At 35.0% G+C, this 19,759-nt stretch overlaps 2 protein-coding genes and 1 long non-coding RNA gene across 5 annotated transcripts in view; all 3 read left to right on the top strand.

The window, feature by feature from the left end:
• Positions 1–9,204, top strand: part of LOC132107716 (sodium/calcium exchanger 2-like) — a 102,434-nt gene extending 93,230 nt beyond the window's left edge. Inside the window, exons 8-13 of one of the 2 annotated variants that reach the window (XM_059513871.1) lie at positions 1,440–1,543; positions 2,878–2,895; positions 3,390–3,514; positions 4,883–4,982; positions 6,288–6,566; positions 8,348–9,204. In XM_059513871.1, coding sequence (XP_059369854.1) covers positions 1,440–1,543; positions 2,878–2,895; positions 3,390–3,514; positions 4,883–4,982; positions 6,288–6,566; positions 8,348–8,724 — 1,003 coding nt within the window. In that variant the 3' untranslated portion in view covers positions 8,725–9,204. The remainder of the gene's footprint in view (positions 1–1,439; positions 1,544–2,877; positions 2,896–3,389; positions 3,515–4,882; positions 4,983–6,287; positions 6,567–8,347) is intronic. The other variant, XM_059513872.1, reaches the window with a different exon arrangement.
• Positions 9,205–9,853: 649 nt separating this feature from the next.
• Positions 9,854–13,791, top strand: LOC132107714 (uncharacterized). Its single transcript, XR_009424345.1, has 2 exons — positions 9,854–12,358; positions 12,393–13,791. It is a non-coding gene; the product is annotated as an uncharacterized LOC132107714 (long non-coding RNA).
• A 1,026-nt stretch (positions 13,792–14,817) lies between these two features.
• The window catches only part of LOC132107713 (fatty acid CoA ligase Acsl3-like), a 29,581-nt gene continuing 24,639 nt past the window's right edge, over positions 14,818–19,759 (top strand). The window contains exons 1-2 of one of the 2 annotated variants that reach the window (XM_059513869.1): positions 14,818–14,915; positions 19,203–19,658. In XM_059513869.1, the coding sequence (XP_059369852.1) occupies positions 19,302–19,658 (357 nt within the window). In that variant the 5' untranslated portion in view covers positions 14,818–14,915; positions 19,203–19,301. Of the gene's footprint in view, positions 14,916–15,269; positions 15,428–19,202; positions 19,659–19,759 lie in introns of those variants that run through there. The other variant, XM_059513867.1, reaches the window with a different exon arrangement.

The following is a 19,759-nucleotide window of genomic DNA, read 5'->3' as shown; positions in this document are numbered from 1 at the left end:
TTTAGGAAAAAATAAATAGTTTTATGCATTCAAATAATTAGACATGCTAAAGCAGAATTTAGTAACAATAAAAAAAATATGGTGAGAAAAAAAAACATTTCTTAGGGCCCTAATCATGTAACTTTTATTAAATTGATTTGAAAATGTATAAGTTTCATGATTTTAATTAATTAGACTTGCTTTATGATTAATTAACTTTAATTTAACTATTAAAAGGGCGTGGAGTAAAATTAAAATGAAAAAAAAAAACAGAATCCAGAAAAATTAAAAGCGGAATTTGGAAATAAATAAAATGGAATTTAGAAACAAATTAAAAAGATTTCATAGGGCCCTATTAGAGTGTGGTAATTTCAACATTTACTATTAATATTACTTCTAGTGTTATTATTACTTTTATTACTACTACTACTATTAGTATTGTTCTGTACCATTTTTATTTTATTTTTTTGTAAGTAAAGCACTATTTTAGTTTTTTTTTTAGTATCCGTTTTAAAAAACTATTGGTTAATTAATCGGTATCGGCCAGTGTGGTCCAACCTAGCTATTGGTATCGGCAAAATCCAATATTGGTCGACCTCCAGTTTTCTGTGTGTTTTCTAAGTGGTTGCCATCTGTGGCCAGGGCTCCTCCTCCAGTGTAAGTCTGAGATATTTTTCACCTGTTTTGTCATCCACCTGCTGAATATCTAGCATCTAAGCTCCTTATAAATTTACAGCTCATCCCTCTTTTTTAAGGTATCACTCATTTTCACCGGGGCTTGTTCAAATCCCTGGAGTACGAGCGATATTGATAGTGATGCTTGCATGCTTAGTATGTGTGAGTCAGTAAGATCGTTAGCGGATGCAACGCTTCCGTCTGTCTGGAGTCTTTTCTGTCTTTTCCGGATGAGCGTGACACTGTCCTACATTATGAATGAGCACTAAACGTTACGATTTTCCTGTGTTTGTCAGTGCTGGAGGTAAATCCAACACCACTCAGTAAATTAGCGCCCTTACAAAGCATTGTGGATTTAGTTTTATGTGCACACATTGTTGTGAGTTGGAGCATATGTGAGTGTATGAATGTGATTAAATATTGACATGCAACCTTTTGAAATTATTTAAATGCTGACATTTTCCATGATTTGTGTGAGCATGTTTTTGTGGTTTATTTGTGTGTGTGTGTGTGTGTGTGTGTTGTTCATTCATCAGCTCTTTTAATGTGATTTCATGTCAGGGTGGAGTGCTGCTGTTCATGAACCCAGAGGAACAGCATTAAGTATTTATAAGGCGCTGTGTGTGTTGGGTATGTGGTGTATGTGTATAATTATGCAGCCTTCTTTCCTATTTAGTAGCAATTTTCTGTCACTTGTCCCAGTAATCGATGTGAGACTTCAAAGTCACCACCTGAATGTCTAATTACTTGTATCTATTTGTGTGTGTGTGTGTGTGTGCCTGCAGTCAGACCCTTCAGGTGAGGATCACTGATGATGAAGAGTACGAGAAACATGAGAATTTCTTCATCGTTCTTGAGGAACCGCGCTGGCTGAAAAGAGGAATCTCAGGTGTGTGTACAGTATGCGTGTGTTGCACAATAAGGACTATGAGATTAACTCTATTTGTTTTTAGAGTGGTTTTGGGCACACATTTGACAATCGGGTTCAAGTGGTTTCCGATACAGTTGGCTCCGCTCCCAGCCCTAATGAGATGCCTTCCTAGACCACATTTTTAGGCTTCATATGCACGTTCCAGGTTTTTCCAAATGGAAGACTGCTGCCAAAAGGATGCTGCTTTATGAGATTTTATAAGATAAGATTTTTAACCAAAATATAAGGCATCACTGCATATATATTATGCTTACATACTTTTTGTTTTATATATTCAATAAAGAAATAAGTTACATATAAATAAACATTTTTTAAATAATGTATTATTCTAAATATATATATATATAATTTTTAATACATGTACATATAAAATGCAAGTATATTTTTATAAACAAGATATTTAAATTATAAATGTTTAAATATATTAAACTATATAAAATTATAATCTATAAAATTATACTTTTAAACTATATAAAACTATTTTGTATATAGTTTTAATTATATTTTAAACTATTTTTATTCAGTATTAAAAATTATCAATAAAAAATAGAGCCTCTATAATATTGTTTGCATAGCGTTTGAAGTTTTTGTCAAGTAAAAAACTATTTCACATGATATTTGTTTATCCATTGTTATTATTGTTATTATTATTATTATTATTATTTAAATTATAAAAAGCATGAACAAATATTGGGTATTAATAATAATAATAATAATAATCACCATCATACACAACAATAACAAAAAAAATATATAGGATTTAGAATATTATTTGTTAACCTTGCAACCCCTTAAACATAATATGCATGCATGCATGTATAATTTCCGCTAGAATTTATAGCTGATTTGACATTGAAATGTGATCTTGACAAACAGTTTTCCAGTCGTTTCTCGTTCAGTAGACAGCAGATGCTCCTGCATCACTGTAAAACAGCAGCCTGAGGGTGTTTCTGAGATGGTCACCAAATGCACTGAGTTGCCTTTAAGGCTCTTTGCTCTGCTGGAGTCAACTATTTGACACTAATGGATTCAGCTGTTAGCAGCAGAGTTGCTTGCATGCATGATGTGAACAGCGCTCTTTGTCTGAGCATTTAAGATCAGTCAATTATGAAACGCTGTTTTTGTTAGGATGCTGTTTTAGTATTCAGAGAAGCAGTTCACTAAGGTTTGGAGAAGAGCCACAGTCATGAGATACATGTGTGTGTGTGCGTGTGTATATGTGTGTTTATTAATGGAGTAAACTCATCTCCAGCACTAACTCCATCTCTCTTGTCCCTCCTTACATCACGCAGCCCTGCTGCTGAACCAAGGTAAGGTTTCAGATCAACTTCTGATCAACTGACATGTGTCCACACTAACCCTCATGTTACACACTCAGCAGAGAGGGCTAAAAGCTTCTCTAAACCCATGAGGGATGTGATTACGTTGTGAAAAGAGGGATCAAACGCTGACTGTTGAGAGAGAGAGTTCAGGAACATTAGACAGAAAGTCGAAAAAATCTCAATAGTAGCTGTTGCAGACAATCAGTCTCAATTTTTACTCTGCTTTACAGAAGTAAAATGGGTTGTAAACAGCATTGTGGTTGGTAGATTCACATTCTGGCACACATGCATTCAGAACGTCTCTCAGAGCTTGTGTTGTTTTGTTCGTGTGTGTGTGTCGTGCTGTCATACGTGGTGTCTTATCAATCGGTGGAGCTGTTGTGTTTTTGATTGACAGGTAGGGGGTGTGCCCTCCGTTGTATCTCATCTATTCTTTTCTTTGTTCTGTCTGTCTCTTTTCTTTTATCGTCTGTGGCTTTCAGAGGATCCGGAGGGGCAGTTGAGTGCGGAGGAGGAGGAGGCCAGGAAGATAGCAGAGATGGGAAAACCTGTTTTGGGGGAGCATAGACGGCTGGAGGTGGTGATCGAGGAGTCATATGAGTTTAAGGTAACAGTTGGAAGCATTGAAAGTAGACTGTGCATATTTTATTTTATTTTATTTTATTTTATTTTCAAAGAGTCCTATGAATTTTCTGTAAGGTTTCAAATCTGAAAAAAATAGAAAATAGTCAGACCATATTTTAATTTAATTTAATTTAATTTAATTTAATTTAATTTAATTTAATTTAATTTAATTTAATTTAATTTAATTTAATTTAATTTAATTTAATTTAATTTAAATTTAAATTTAAATTTAAATTTTATTTTTATTTTATTTTTATTTTATTTTATTTTATTTTATTTTCAAAGAGTCCTATGACTTTTCTGTAAGGTTTAAAATCGGAATAAAATGTAAAAGTAATTTATGTATTTATTTATCAAGGAGTCCTATGAATTTATTGTAAGGATGTACATCTGAAATGTTATAATTTTTTACAGTAATTTGACTTTTATATTATTATAATTTACTGTAAGATATCATTTGAAAACATATTTATATAATAAATAAATATAAATAAGATGTAACATTTCAGCCATATCTCCCAGCCCTATTCTTCCTCCATCTGTTCTGTAGACATGACATGAGGCCACACGGGGAAATCATGCATGCTGAACAGATCTTCATGTACAGTACACTAGAGCTCTATATATAGATTATGTTTTACAAAGCATGAAAAATGCACATCCCTCAGTCATACTAGCCCACAGCTTGAGACTCCCAGTATATACCCAACATATTCCTGCACATGATGGTTTGATGTGTTATACATACGCAGTGGGTGATTTTCAATTAGAGCTGTTTATGACTATTTACAAAAATATCATTTGAAGTTCCCGCTTAATGATTACCCAGAGTGAAATGATGCATTCCACTCTGTTCATGACAGCAAATGTTGATGGTTGATTCAATTCTCATCTAAATAATACATTCATATCATTTCTTTTTTTAGAGTGCTATTTATCAGATCGGTGGTGCTAAACGAACAGTTGTCAGGCTCTTAGTAATATTTGAAGCCAGCACTTCAGAAGTAAGGATGCTAAGAGATTATTAATGGTTTAGATCTGAAAAAAAAACAAAAAAAACAAAATCACATTAAATCTGATATTCTCAGTTCTGAAATTATATAACATTTATTCATTTATTTATTTTTGACTAATGCAATGATCATTATAATTGTCCCAAGCCTTTTACTAGTGATTATCCTGAGCTGTGACATCAGTCAAATACTGGAGAGGTATATTGTCTGATATATTTACCCCTGATCATCATTTATGTCATGTGAACAATCTCCTATAAATAAATCGAAACTGAGCAGAAAATCCGACCTGGGTGCTGCCTGGTGTGAATGTGTGAGTGATCTGTGCTGTGTTTCAGAGCACCGTTGATAAACTGATCAAGAAGACTAACCTGGCGCTGGTGATCGGGACTCACTCGTGGCGAGAACAGTTCGTGGAGGCCGTGACTGTCAGCGCAGGTCCGTCTCACACACCTTTGTGCTCCTCATGTGTGTGTCGGATGTTTAATTGGTCTCTTTTGAAATAGGAATACACTGTATGAGTCACATCATATAAATTTCATTCCCTCAGCAATTCTCAGACTTAATAAAACACATAATGAGGCTCTTTCATTCTTAGGCTGCTCTTTTAACGCTCCGTCTCAGAGGCTTCAGTCTGAACACAAGAGCACTGCTAAAAATGACATTTCTGGAAGAATTTGTGCACCTTTCAAAACCTCTGTGACTTTATTTCCTCCATGGAATACAAAAAAGAAATAGTGCAGAATTCCCAGCATGCCAATTTCTGTAACGACTAAAACTGTTGCTAAAAGTACCATAGAAATAGTCTATACCAGGGTTAGTACGGTTAATTAAAACTAACTTTTTACAAGCAAACTAAAACTAAAATTAAAAACATTTATAAAAAGTTACTTGCAATATAATTGATGTTAACTGAAATAAAATAAAACAATTTGCCAAAGCAACATTTTAAATAAATTAATCAACTCATTGTAATTTTGTTTAACTTGATATACTAAAATGACTAAAACTAAAACTAAAACTAAAATTTAAATATATATATATAAAAAATATAGAGAGAGACATAAAACCTGCTCACAATGACAAAAACACAGTTAAACTAAATATATAAAAAAAAAAAAAAAAAATCTGCTGGTTGCCAAGGCAGCATTTCTCATTTTAATTTAGTTTAACTCAATGTACAGTCCTAAATAAAACTCAAGCTGAAATTAAAAAAATAAAATAAAACCAATATATATATAAAGCAAAAAAATCTACTAAAATGACAAAACAGTAAAATGACTCTAACTGGGAAATGAAAATTATATATGTATATATAATACAAAATGATTCAAAATATTAATAAAAACTATAATAGTATCTGAATGATTCTAAAACGACACTGGTCTGTAAGTTGTAAATAAAGCTTCTGGAAATATGATTTACGAGAAAATATTTAAGTCTTTCTCCTTCAAATGTCATGTTAAGTTCAACGTGTTACATGTCGATTCTTTGTAATTATTAGATTTACTTGCCATTTCTGAGTGAAAAGTGTTTTTACACCTAATTTTTGGATTTATTTTATGGTTTTTGAATGCCTACAGTTCTAACTTCCATGAGAATATAGGTCTATAAACATAAAGCCAACAAGTTTGTTTGTGTCAGTGATGTGATCCTGCCACCTGGCGGTTAGTTTTGGTAATGACCCTGCATGTAGAACTGGCCAGAGTTGTGTGTAATTTATTAATGATGTGGCATCCTCAGGTGATGGAGATGAAGATGAAGAGGAGGGTCGAGAGGAGCGTCTCCCTTCCTGCTACGATTACATCATGCACTTCCTGACGGTGTTCTGGAAGGTTCTGTTCGCGTTTGTTCCGCCCACGGAGTACTGGAATGGCTGGGCATGCTTCGTGGTGTCCATCATTGTAATCGGCCTCCTCACTGCCATCATCGGAGACCTGGCGTCACACTTCGGCTGCACCGTGGGCCTCCGGGACACCGTCACCGCGGTGGTGTTCGTCGCTCTGGGCACTTCTATCCCAGGTGTGCTTGAGGAAAATAATGAAGAGTTTAGACATTTCTCACCGCATTAGATTACGAAAAATGCACAAAACACACTTTTCACCTGACAAAAGGAACATTTTATTTATTTACACTTAATTTTGTTCAATTTTTAAGTGATAAAAGTGAGTTTGAGGTCAGTAAGAGTTATTTATTTATTTTAAATAAACCACTACTGATCACTAAGGCTGAATTTATTTGATCTAAAAAAAAACAAAAACAAAAAAAAAGTTACATATTACTACATTTTAAATTAACTAGTTTCTGTTTGAATATATTTTGAAATGTAATTTATTCCTGTGATTAAAACTGAATTGTCAGCATTTTTACTCCAGGAGATTAGAAAGTTCAAAAGAACAGCATTTATTTTAAAATATAAATCTTTTTGTATTTTATAAATTACTTTACAGTTACTTATGATAAACTTAATGCATACTTGATGAGTAAAAGTATTCATTTAAAAAAATTAAATAAATAAAAAACTCTTTTCGACAGAATCAAAACCTTTGAAAAGTAGCATATACTGGTTTATATTACAGTTTAGTGAAAGTAAATGGCATATACAGTACAGACCAAAAGTTTGGAAACATTACTATTTTTAATGTTTTTGAAAGAAGTTTCTTCTGCTCATCAAGCCTGCATTTATTTGATCAAAAATACAGAAAAAACTGTAATATTGTGAAATATTATTACAACTTAAAATAATAGTTTTCTATTTGAATATACTTTAAAAAAATAATTTATTCCTGTGATGCAAAGCTGAATTTTCAGTATCATTACTCCAGCCTTCAGTGTCACATGTAACATCCAGTCTATCACATGATTATTTAGAAATCATTCTAATATTCTGATTTATTATGAGTGTTGGAAACAGTTCTGCTGTCTCATATATTTGATCAATAAAAGGTTAAAAAGAACTGCATTTATTCAAAATAAAAAAAAATCTAATAATATATATTCTAATAATATATTTTCTTTACTATCACTTTTTATCAATTTAACACATCCTTGCTGAATAAAAGTATTGATTTTATTTAAAAAAAGAACGATTTTTCACGTGAATTTTTTTTTATTTTTACTTTTTATTCATCAAAGTATCCTAAAAAAGTATCACATGTTCTGAAAAAATATTAAGCAGCAGAACTGTTTCCAACTTTGATAATGAATCATCATATTAGAATGATTTCTAAAGGATCATGTGATAATGATCCAAAAAATTCAGATTTGCATCACAGAAATAAATTATAATTTAAAGTATAATAAATTTAAAAACAATTATTTTAAATTGTAATAATATATCACAATATTAAATTGTTTTTCTGTATTTTTGAACAAATAAATGCAGGCTTGATGAGCAGAAGAAACTTCTTTCAAAAACATTAAAAATAGTAATGTTTCCAAACTTTTGGTCTGTACTGTACCTGTATGCAAAACTGCTAAGATTCACATTAAAATAAATTTTACATTAAAGTGTTATTATTAATAAATATATAATTACAGTAAATGTCAATGTCTGATACTTTATATATATATATATATATATATATATATATATATATATATATATATATATATATATATATATATATATATATATATATATATTATTTTTATATTATATTAAATTAAATTTGATCCAGAAATTCTTGTAAAAGTTACTGGCTGATTTTGATAATTTGAAAATATGAAATATTCGTGATTCTACCAGCTTTGTCAATGTAAGTGCCTGACACCAATGTCTTTATTTTCTCCTGCTCTTTCAGACACGTTCGCCAGTAAAGTCGCCGCCACACAGGATCAGTACGCAGACGCCTCTGTGGGAAACGTAACGGGCAGCAACGCCGTCAATGTGTTTCTGGGCATCGGTGTGGCCTGGTCCGTGGCAGCCGTGTACTGGGCCGTCCAGGGCAAGCGCTTTTACGTGGATCCCGGCTCGCTGGCCTTCTCCGTCACCCTCTTCACTATTTTTGCCTTCATCTGCATGGGGGTGCTGCTGTTCCGCCGCCGGCCGTCTATCGGCGGAGAGCTGGGCGGCCCTCGGGTCTCACGCCTGCTCACTTCGCTCCTCTTTCTGGGTCTGTGGTTCCTCTACATCCTCTTCTCCAGCCTTGAGGCCTACTGCCATATCGAGGGCTTCTGAACGGCTCTATAAAGGAGATATAGGGAGCAAACACTTGTTACAACACACACTTATATCTACAAACAGGCCTGATAAACTACATACATCAACACAAGTTTGCACACACACACTTACAAAACACTTACGAATCGCTGAATGCACATTACTCAGCTTAGATGAGACCTAGAAGAGAATCTGAGGTGAAAGACAAAAAGAGATGGATGATGCTGGAGAGAGATGAAAGATGAGGAGTTTGTAAAAAAAAAAAAGGAAGCAGAGCATGTAGCAACAGAGAGGGCAAAGATGAGCGTGATGTACTATAAAGAGGGAGCGATGCTGTAAAATAGTCACACTTCTATCTTAGGCAGAACTGATGACTTTTGTTTCACACTGCAGTCATGTAACAGGTCTTTTTATGGTTCAAGGGCCCAATAACTCTGAGTAAAGATAAATGGTGTCTTCAGAACTCTAGGGACAGCATTTTAGATGCTAATGAAAATGCACCAGTTAAGGGCTGCTTAACTGATCAGCAGTTTCACTTGCGATGTGCATCATTGTACATTGTACAATATGACTGCAGAGTTCTTGAGTAAAAGCAAGACGGTCTGAAAGCATGTAAAATTACATTAGACACTGCAATGAATATGCACAGCAGGATATGATGTCATGTTCAGGATATGATGTCATGTCATGTTCTAGGGTTATTTATGGTTAATAATTATCTATCACTGATGTCTATATTTTCTCATAGTCTCCCTTTTTCAGAAACAATTGTGCCGTACAATAAAAAATAAATAAATCATTCAGCCAAAACAGTCTGGCTTAAGGGGATAGTTCACACAAATGAAATCTGTCATCATTTACTCTTGCTCCAAACCTGTATGATATTTTGAAGTACCGTATGTTGGTAACCAAACAGTCGTTGGTAGCCATTGACTTCCATAGTATACAATAGTATTTGTTTTCATACTATGGAAGTCATTAGCTACCAGCAAACGTTTGTTTTCCCAACATTCTTCAAAATATTTTCTTTTGTGTTCAACAAAAGAAAGTAACTGAGGCTATGTCCACAATTGGATAAATATGAAAACGCTGTTTTCGCGTCGCAGTGTGGACTGTGAAAACAGAGGCTTTTGAAAACGATGATGCAGTTTTAGTCATGTGACGCAGTCATGATATTGGTACTGGAGGGTAAATGATGACAGAATTTAGATTTTTGTGTGAAATATCCCTTTAAGACTAGACGAAAGCAGCAGCTCTTGGACAGAAGATTGTTTGAAGATGGAATTAGAACGTTATCTGTTAGAAAAGTTATCAGAGACTCAATATTCTGCTAGATTAGCCTTCATCCTCTGATCGGGTCAGTTTGACCCCAAATGGCTTTATTTTTTAATAATTGTGTCTTCACCTGAGTCACGCTAAATCCAGACACATTTATTTTTACATGCATACCTATTCTACACCTCAACAATCCCTCTAATTCAATGACCAAAACATCTTATCACAATGACTTGGATCTTCTAAAACGGAACACTGGACATCATAATGATTTGAATCTTCGGTTGTTACATTCATTCTGAAACGGAACACTGGACATCATAATGATTTGAATCTTAAGCTGACACATTCATTGTGTACTTTTGCTGCCTAGAGACAATGGAACTCCTCTTTTAAAAGTGTCAATGTAAAAATTCCACTGGAATCACTCACCGTCATCTCCAGCGGTCAAGCGTCAAGCCACTGAAATGCACGCAAAACATAGTAGTGTTCAGAGTATGCTAGGAATAAAAGACATCTCCGTCTATGCTTGCAGTGGCTGAATGGGTACCGTCAAAGTAACTCTTAATACAAGTTTATTAGAAGAGCAAATGATTTGGGTTTCAACTTTACTACAGTGAAAAACTGAAACATGTTCGCGGTCATTCGATGCATCTAATGACTTTACAAGTTCTCATAAAGAAACGCTGAATCAAAATGTCATTGTACAGTTTCTCTCTGCATTGTGTAAACCTGTCTGGGGCTTCTTGATCTAGAACAGTTAAGAGCTGCGCAGTGATTGGTTCTTTATAAATTCATTAGCTGGTTAGTCCACTCATTATGTGCGGAACTGAAAGTTGATTGGTCCCTGACAGATTCACAATAAAATGTTGTTTACTCGTATAGCACTCAGGATTGTGTGTATATGTACGTAAAGGGGATTCCAAGCGTTTTTATGTCATCAGCTCATCTGTCCAGTCTGTAGATGTTTGTGTACCGCTGTGTGGTGTGTGTACTGTGTTCTCCTGCTATACTTTAGGGCTGGACTTTTGTCTGTGGTCTAGTCAATCGAAATGCATGATGGAGTACATATTGGCAGAACTATAACGGCATGCTTTGACTGAAGACATGCATGAATTTGAAGTTTACAATGTTTGTTACTAAAAGGGACAACAATGATAGCTGCCTATGTCAGATCTCTTTTATAATATTTTGGTAAGAGATCAGTACTTACAGGAATTGTTCCCCAAAAAATGACAATTTTCTATAAAAATAAATAAAATGTGCTCCCCTTCAGGCCATCCAAGATGTAGATGAGGTTGTTTCTTCATCAGATGTGGGGAAATGTAGCATTCCATCACTTGTTCATCAATGGATCCTCTGCAGTGAATGGGTGCCATCAGAATGAGAGTCCAAACAGCTGATAAAAACATCACAATAATCCACACCACTCCAGTCCATCAGTTAAGCAATGGTGAAAACATTGGATTTGTTTCTTACAAAAACTCGGGTTTTCACTTCACAAGATGTTAACTGATGGACTGGAGTGCTGTGGATTATTGTGATGTTTTTATCATCTGTTTGGACTCTCATTCTGACGGCACCCATTCACTGCAGAGTTTTCATTGGTGAGCAAGTGATGTGATGCTACATTACTCCAAATCTGTTCTCATGAACAAGCAAACAAACTCATCTACATATTGGATGGCCTTAATAAACATTCAGCAAAGTTTCAGTTTTGGGTGAACTGTTCCTTTAATAAACAACATTTAATTTATTTAAGAACAGATCAAGATGTCTTCTTTTCAAGAATGTCTTGAGGTAAAAAAAAAGGCACCATTGACCTGTATTTTCTCATGCTTTGCCTCACATATTTTTTACATTGAACAATGTTCATGCCTTTGTTTACAGTTGAGTAGAGAGAACTATGCTCTCTGACATAGATATTGTGCTAATGATAAAGCCTGAAATCTTGTTTCATACATGCTCAACATCAGCATCAACATAAACTGGCTTAAACAGACTGTTAATCACTAGGTAGAGAATGCATTAGTAGAAAACCGGGGAAAATGTTTCTTGTCTTTAACAGAGATTTTCATATTTGATATCTGAAGCCCTGAAAGACGGGGCCAATCCTAGATTAGCAGAATCCTAGATCCGTTTTGTTCCCAATTATTGCCTTAAGAGACTTATTGATTATTTAATATTTAACTAATAACATTTCATAATTGTATCTGTATTGTGTTACGTTAGTGTGTTTGTTTTCTCTGAGTGCAACAGAAACCAAATTGATTGAGACAAAATGTGCAATATGCGAACCTACCCTGAGCATCCGGCACATCAGTAAACCCTTCAGTGATACTTGGTGCCTATCCCAATCCCGTCAATTACTTTGAGGGTTTTTTTTTTTTTTTCTTCTTAAAACTACAAAGAGAAAGTGCAATAAATCTGACAAATGACAAGAAGAGTCATAGAGATTTTCTGAAAGTTGATGTTTCATTTTATCATCGCTGATCTTATGTTTCATGTGGCATCAGTCTGGAGAATCTGGAGAAATCACCCATTGCCCTGAATGTCAGATGTTTACTCTTTTTACGACTCTGTTAATGTCGAAAGCTTTGTAAAACTTTTTGGAATTTGACTTTGTGACATTTCCAGTAGGCGATTTTTCTATTTCCAAGTGTACTCAAATGGGTAGGAACCTCAGTAGTTATTGATGTAATAGTTTTTTGATAACTATTTCCAAGATGTTTAGATATTCTCAGTAGATTTACTTGGGTTGCAAGAAATCACTGTATGTTGTATGATAATTCAGACTCCGTTTGCAGTGTTTATTAATGCAGCGAATTCATCTCTATGCTGCATTCTTACATCTATCTATCTGTCTATCTATCTATCAATCTATCTATCTATCATTTGTTTTTCTAATGAATTACAAGTAATATGTCTCTGTAAAAATGTTCCTTGTGCACTGAGCCAAGGCTATTTTTATTTATTAATTTATTTACTTTTTAAAAATGTAACTGATAATAACAGAGTTAAATGCACTGTAGTTGTGACTGTCTCGTCTGTTGACTGTGTGAAGGGCATGTTCATTGGGTAAAGGGCCATCTTGGCTTTTTGCAACACACGTCTTCATGTTTTCTGGTGATGATGTTGCATTTCTGATGTCCACCAGCGGCTGGACTGTGTTCATTACTGTAAATGTGAAGTTATACATGTGCCTCTAATGTACAAAATGCATGAAGTACCCATTGTACGCATGAGCTATTATCAGTGTCAATGTTTACATTTATATCCCATCTTTTTTTTTTACATGTATTTTTTCACCCAATTCATTAGAGATATTATAGATTGGAATTGGAAGTGGCAAAGGTAACCTATTGACAAACAGTTTACATCTGCTTAGAGAAATGTGAAAAAGAGTTACTACTTTCCATGTTATGAATCTGTCTTGTTGTCCTCACAGTTTTGTATGTTGTCTGTCTTGCTCCCCGCTTGTTTTTGTGCACTTCTATCTGTGATCAATCTCTTCTGCCTGTTAAATTACTTTAATAATGACTGACAATGTCCAAAATGATGTGACATTAATATATATAAAATACTGTTATAATTCACTAGAAAGTAACATTTAATATTTTTGTTTGTTTTTTGTTGTTTTTGTTCATTTTCTTATGGAAGTAGCATAAAAAGGCAAGACAAAACTAAAGGCGGAGGAGATTTGTTTTGAAGAACATGGCATGATGTGTACTGTGTCCCAAGAAGAAAAAAATTATGTAGCTGTTAGAGCTCAAGCAGACCTTATTGAATATAGTTTATTTATTTTAAACATTTCCTGTCCTTGAGTGGTTTTTATTAACACACACACACACACACACACGATGCATCAAAAAAGTATTTGATCTCTGTACTGTATGTAAATGCTGTAGGCCTATGATTGTTCATTTGCATCAGTCATGCAAATAGAAGGCAGAAAAAAAAGTACAGTAATATGTCCATCTATGATCACAAATCAAGTCAAGTTCAGAGAGCTGGGTTTTGGTGAAATAGGTAAATTGTTGTAGTTGGATTATCAAGGTATCATTATGTTCAACACTGACAGTTTGTCATTACAGTGAGCTTTCCTTATTCAACAAAAATCATAAAAACTGAGAAACTCACTGATGTTAACCATTAAAACTATTCTAGGAGGGGTTTATCTCAGAAATTGCACCTTGAATTGCAATATTAAAATGAACCACATCTTAACCTGCCCTCTTCAGTCTTTTTCAGTTTCAATATTCTCTTTAAAAATGCATATAATAATTAAATGACCTAAGTACTCAACACTTTCTTTGTATACAGCATTAACTTTTACTCCCTAAGTTCTAAAGCCTGATGCTTTGAATAAAAAATAATAGGTTTATGATTACAATTACATTTTCTTTGGAGCAAGAGCCAATTTGAGCCATATACCCTACAGGAAACTTTCTTTGGCCCTAATCTGTAGCCTTATTCTGAAATTAAGAGGTAAGACTGCAGAGATGGAAAACATGCTTTTTGTTCTTTCACATCTAATCCGCAAAATTAATCCACTAAAATCCATACAAATTCTTGTAATTATGCAAGTTTGGGTGATGCATAAAGGCGGCTTTGGGCGCGCGCTCAAGTGGAGAACTGAAGCCTTACCATGGCGTCATAATCTTGCACATGGAGCACCGCTACAAACCGACCGCGAGTAACCCCGAGCCACGCGCCCCGTGACATCACGCGTCGGACCCCGGCACGCGCCACCGCGGAGAGTCCAATCACAGCTCGCGCTCCACACTCGCGAGCGCGACGACGAACCGCTACAAACAAACCCGCTCCGGAGGCGAACGCCGTGTGTCAGTTGGGTTTACGGTGTTCACAGGTGCGCGTTTAAAAGTAGCAATTAAAACGTCAAAAAAGAAAGAAGGCGGCGGGAACGAACTGAGGTAAGTGTTTTGTGTTTTCTTCCCCCAATTACTTTGATGTCAGTAATTTTTTGTGGTGCAAACTGTGGGTCGAGCTCGTCTAAAGTTGTACTTTTGCAAATTCTAAAATGTTTGAAAAGTGCTTAAAATGGAAAAAAACTGAAATCTTTTCAGTTTGCTTTGTGGGGTTCTAGACTCATTTAATTAAGTACAGTAACGTCATTAAATTCTGATCAAGACAGACAGAATCTATTAGACCAGGCTTTAGTGATTTTTTTAAATTTTGTAGATGGCTTTTAAAGTTTACTAAACACAGTGATGATCTCTGTAATGTCCTAGAGGGAATATCTTTAAGAGACGCTTGAGAGAAGCTGTTTACCTCTCATTCATTGGAGTGAGGGAGTCTGGGACACTGCTGTAATACGGAAACAAATTATGATTGGGAATGGCACACAGAGGGGCTTTAGTGCGGGATGTGTCCTGTTGGACTTCTGGGTGGGAGAGGAAGAGGTCATGAGATCGAGCTGTGGCAGGTATTTTAGTGTCTGTAAACACCAAGCTTACATCATTATTCTGCCTTTGCATTCACTAGCCTTTTGAGTTTCTTAAGCTTTATTCTTAGCGTTTGAGCTTGCATTCTTTAGTTTTCAGTGTATGACTCCATGAAATGGCATTTGGTTTGATCCTTTTTTTCTCTCATTCTCTCTCTCATTCTCATGCATGTCCTCCCAGCCTATGCAGATAGTTTGCTGACACTTCCAGCTCTAATGTTTTAATGAATGAACCATTGCAATCATAACACCCATGTAAGTCAGTTCTCAATCGCTCAACTTATGATTGTGTTTATGTAATGGCATAAACTAGGGGTTGCATGATGAGTTAAATGACATGAAAACTGTATTGCTCATATAAAGAATGACACTTAATTTTATTCACTTAAAGGAACAGTTCACTCAATAATGAAAATTTGCTACTGAGTATTTACTCAGGCCATCTGAGATGTACAGTAGATGAGTTTGTTTTGGAGAAATGTAGCATTCCATCACTTGGTCATCAATAGATGCTCTGCAGTGAATGGGTGCCGTCAGAATGAAAGTCCAAACAGCTGATAAAAACATCACAATAATCCACAAGTAATCCACACCACTGCAGTAAGCAAAAAGATTAATGTTTGTAAGAAACAAGTCCATCTTTTAGGCATTTTTACTTTAAAGTTTAAACCATCACTTCTGGTGAAAATATGTGTCCATAATCCATAAAATCACTTCTTCCACTCTTCATTTGTCCTCTTAAACAGTGCTTGATTTGTGCATATTTCTTTCCTGATTCAGACCAGGTTACATTTTCATTCTGACGGCACCCATTCCCTGCAGAGGGTTCATTGGTGAGCAAGTGATGTTATTCTAAATTTCCCCACATCTGATGAAGAAACAAACTCATCTATGTCTTGGATGGAGTACATTTTCAGCCAAGATTTATTTTTGCATGAAAAAGAAAAAAGTGTTACATTATTTGAACACTACTACCACCAAGAACCATGTGCATTTCAACAAGTTATTATTATGCTCATAATGCATCTTTAATTGAAATTCAATGTTTAATTCTCATTACATTAATTAAAAATATATTTAAAAAAAAATTGTGTTCTGTCAGGATTTGGGTTTATTTTCTTTATGAAAATAAAATTTAATCACCCGCTTCCTGTAAGACACTGACTGCAGAAAACGCACAGCTGCAGATGCTCATATAGGGCATAAAGACGCAAAGTAAAGCAAACATATGCTCAGTGTTACATACATTACAGAACATGACATTGGCAAAACCTTCTCATTCTCTCTCTCTCTCTCTCTCTCTCTCTCTCTCTCTCTCACTCAAACCCTTCTTCTATTCTACACTGTAAAAAAATAATGCAGTATATGGGTTAAATGTAGAGCTTGAATTCTGAGTATAAGTCACCATACTTGGCTGAATGTCACTTTTCACTTTTTTCACTTTAAAATTGTGTATGCTTATAGATTATAGGCCTTGTGTTCAGTAAACAAAAAATATTTTGTTCTGATATTTTTGAGGTTAACATGACTATTTATGTTGTGACAACTTGTGATATTAAGTTTTTATAAGTTGGGTGGACTTTAGTCCCCGATTGTTAAGTTTACTCAAAAAAGCGCTTGCAATAAGTTGCCTTATTCTTAAGTTGACGAAACTTTTTTTTTAACAGTGTACAGTATATGAGTGTTGGTGGTGTCAAACAAAGTTTCTTTCATTGGAAGGAGAAGGTAAATCTTGCCTCTCTCCACATTCCCCCTAATGAATAGCAGCGATTTCAGATTTATTATCATAAATACCGAACACGTTGTTTCAAACCCAAAATACTGCCTTATGTTTCCCTGTTAGTTAAGAGCATTTAGTCTTGAGTTTTGAATAGCTTTATTTCCACTGATAACTAAGACAGCTGTGACTCACTCAGTGCTTGGAAAAAGACGGGTGGAGCGATGCACGAGAAAAGAATGAGACTGAGAAACAGAAAGGATGAAAATTGGTCCAGGGCGTCAAGATTTTGGCATAATTTACTCGCCTTCATTTCATTCCAATCCCATATTGTTTTCTTTTATTCTTCATGATTTCTAAACAAGGAAAGTGGAGATACAAGTGCTGAAAACTGCAAAAAAAAAACACTATAAAGCTAAAGATCCGATGGCATATATCGCATGCCACTAATGTCAAGTATGGCATTTCATAAAGCACCATTTTTTAACTGATTATAAGTGCATATTTGTAAGTGATATTTGTGGCTTGAAAAGACGAACTTACTTGGTATAACAGAAACTGATGAGTGTGAATAATAAATGACATCTGCAGGAATAGCTTCTGGAGGTCTTATTCAGTAAGTGTTGTGTGTGTGTGAATGATATCTTTGACATTACTTCTGCATATTTTATCTACTGGGAATTTGCAAAACCTGGTGATTCTTTGACTGTAGTGTTCATACTGTTTCTGTGATATTTTAGACTACTGCCTTGCCAGTGCCTATGATGTCACACACAGTCACCTTTTATGATCAAATAAGTTATATCTTATTGCATCTTTTATAGGAATTGACAATGTGTATCAATGTGATGTCACTATAGTCAAGTACAGAGTTGAAAAGTGAGGTAAAACACCTTTCAATTTAAATTTCTAATGTAATAGTGCTTGTAATCATGGCCATGACTTTGTTTTAAAAAGTGCTGTGGATAGTTGGCTGTGATGTCACAATATGGGCAGGAAAAATAGCCATGCAATGTTTTTATCCTTTTATCCCTCACCTACCATTCAAACATGTCAAAATCATGTTATTAGAATTAATAGGATTAATTTAGGGACCTGGATGTCTTCAGGACTATGGACAGCTCTAAACTGTGACACAAACCCACATCATCCCCATCATTTTTTTGTGATATCAACCTCAAATTTGGAACACCGCTTATTTTAGCTTTTATTTTTCGCATTAATAAATGTATCATAATAATGGATCGTAAGACTATACATATTATTTAGTACTATAACATTTTCTATAAATACAAAATATTAAATGAAAAACAGGTCCTACTTTATTTTAAGGTCCAATTCTCAAATTGAATAACTATTAACTAACTTTTTCGACAGTAAACTCCTAATTAGCTGCTTGGTAATAGTTTGTAAGGTAGTTAAGTTTAGGTATGAGGTACTGGAGAATTAAGAGATCTAAAATATGGTCATGTAGAATAAGGCATTAATAGTGTATGTGCTTTATAAGTACTAAAAACAACATGCTAGTAATATAGTGAGAATTGATCCTTAATATAAAGTGCTACCAAAAAAACATAATCAAATAAAAAAAATAGTACATTCATTTAAAAAAAAATAAACAAAACAAAAACAAAGAAAGAAGAGATTTTTGGCAAACTAGACGACTAGCTAAAATTAAAAATATATATGTTTTAATTTATTTCAGTATGTTTAAGGAATGGAAATGTTAATGTAGTTAATGATAAAAACCCTGAACGGCACTCATAAAAACACATGCTTAGTTTGATGTCACCTTTCACCCACCTTTGGATTTAATCTGAAATCTTGGCTGAGAATTAGACGTTACACATTGATATTTGTACCACATTCTAATCCGATTCCCTTCTCATGGCTCCAGGCTTCTTTGTTGAGATAATTGAGGTCAAAAGGATCCACATTGTGTAATTTCAATCTAATGATCTTTACTGGAATGCTCTGATGCTGTTTGGCATTATCTTGTGTTTAACGTCATAAGATTGACTGCTTGCATTTCTTGTTTAGGAATAAGAGGCTTCACCGAGCCATTGGAAAGGAAACTGCAGGACAACCGTTGAGAAAGTGACATTGTTTATCATCCCCTCGCTCTTCGTATGAGTCAGAATGAGGCTGAAGCAGGATGTGAGTCCAATAGTGGTCGTCATATTCAGGCTAGTGGTTTGGCTGTACTCTCTCATCTCTTACCTGCCGTACCTGTTGTTGAGCTCGTCTGACTCACAGTCGTTCTCCGAGTGCTCCCGGAGGATGAAGGCCAGTTCTGTGAGCGGACACCCTTCGGGACCATACCGGGACATCGGAGCGCTGAGGGTGCTGGCCACATGCCTACAGCCCGGGCTGAACACACTCGACCGGGTGTTTGAATCGTCCGTATGCCGCTTTCCTCACTTCGACTGTCTGGGAACCAGAGATCTGCTGAGTGAGGAAGATGAAACTCAGGAAGATGGAAGAGTCTTCAAGAAGGTGCGTATCTTCTGCTAGTCCCTGTAAGCCCTTCAAGGGCCCTATCATACACCCGGCACAATGTAACGCAAGGCGCAGCGCAAGTGTGTTTGCTAGTTTCA

The sequence above is a fragment of the Carassius carassius genome, chromosome 28, assembly GCF_963082965.1.
Source record: "Carassius carassius chromosome 28, fCarCar2.1, whole genome shotgun sequence".
Lineage (NCBI taxonomy): Eukaryota > Metazoa > Chordata > Actinopteri > Cypriniformes > Cyprinidae > Carassius > Carassius carassius.
The sequence above is the reverse complement of the archived record's forward strand: the minus strand, read 5'-3'. Positions and strand labels throughout refer to the sequence as shown.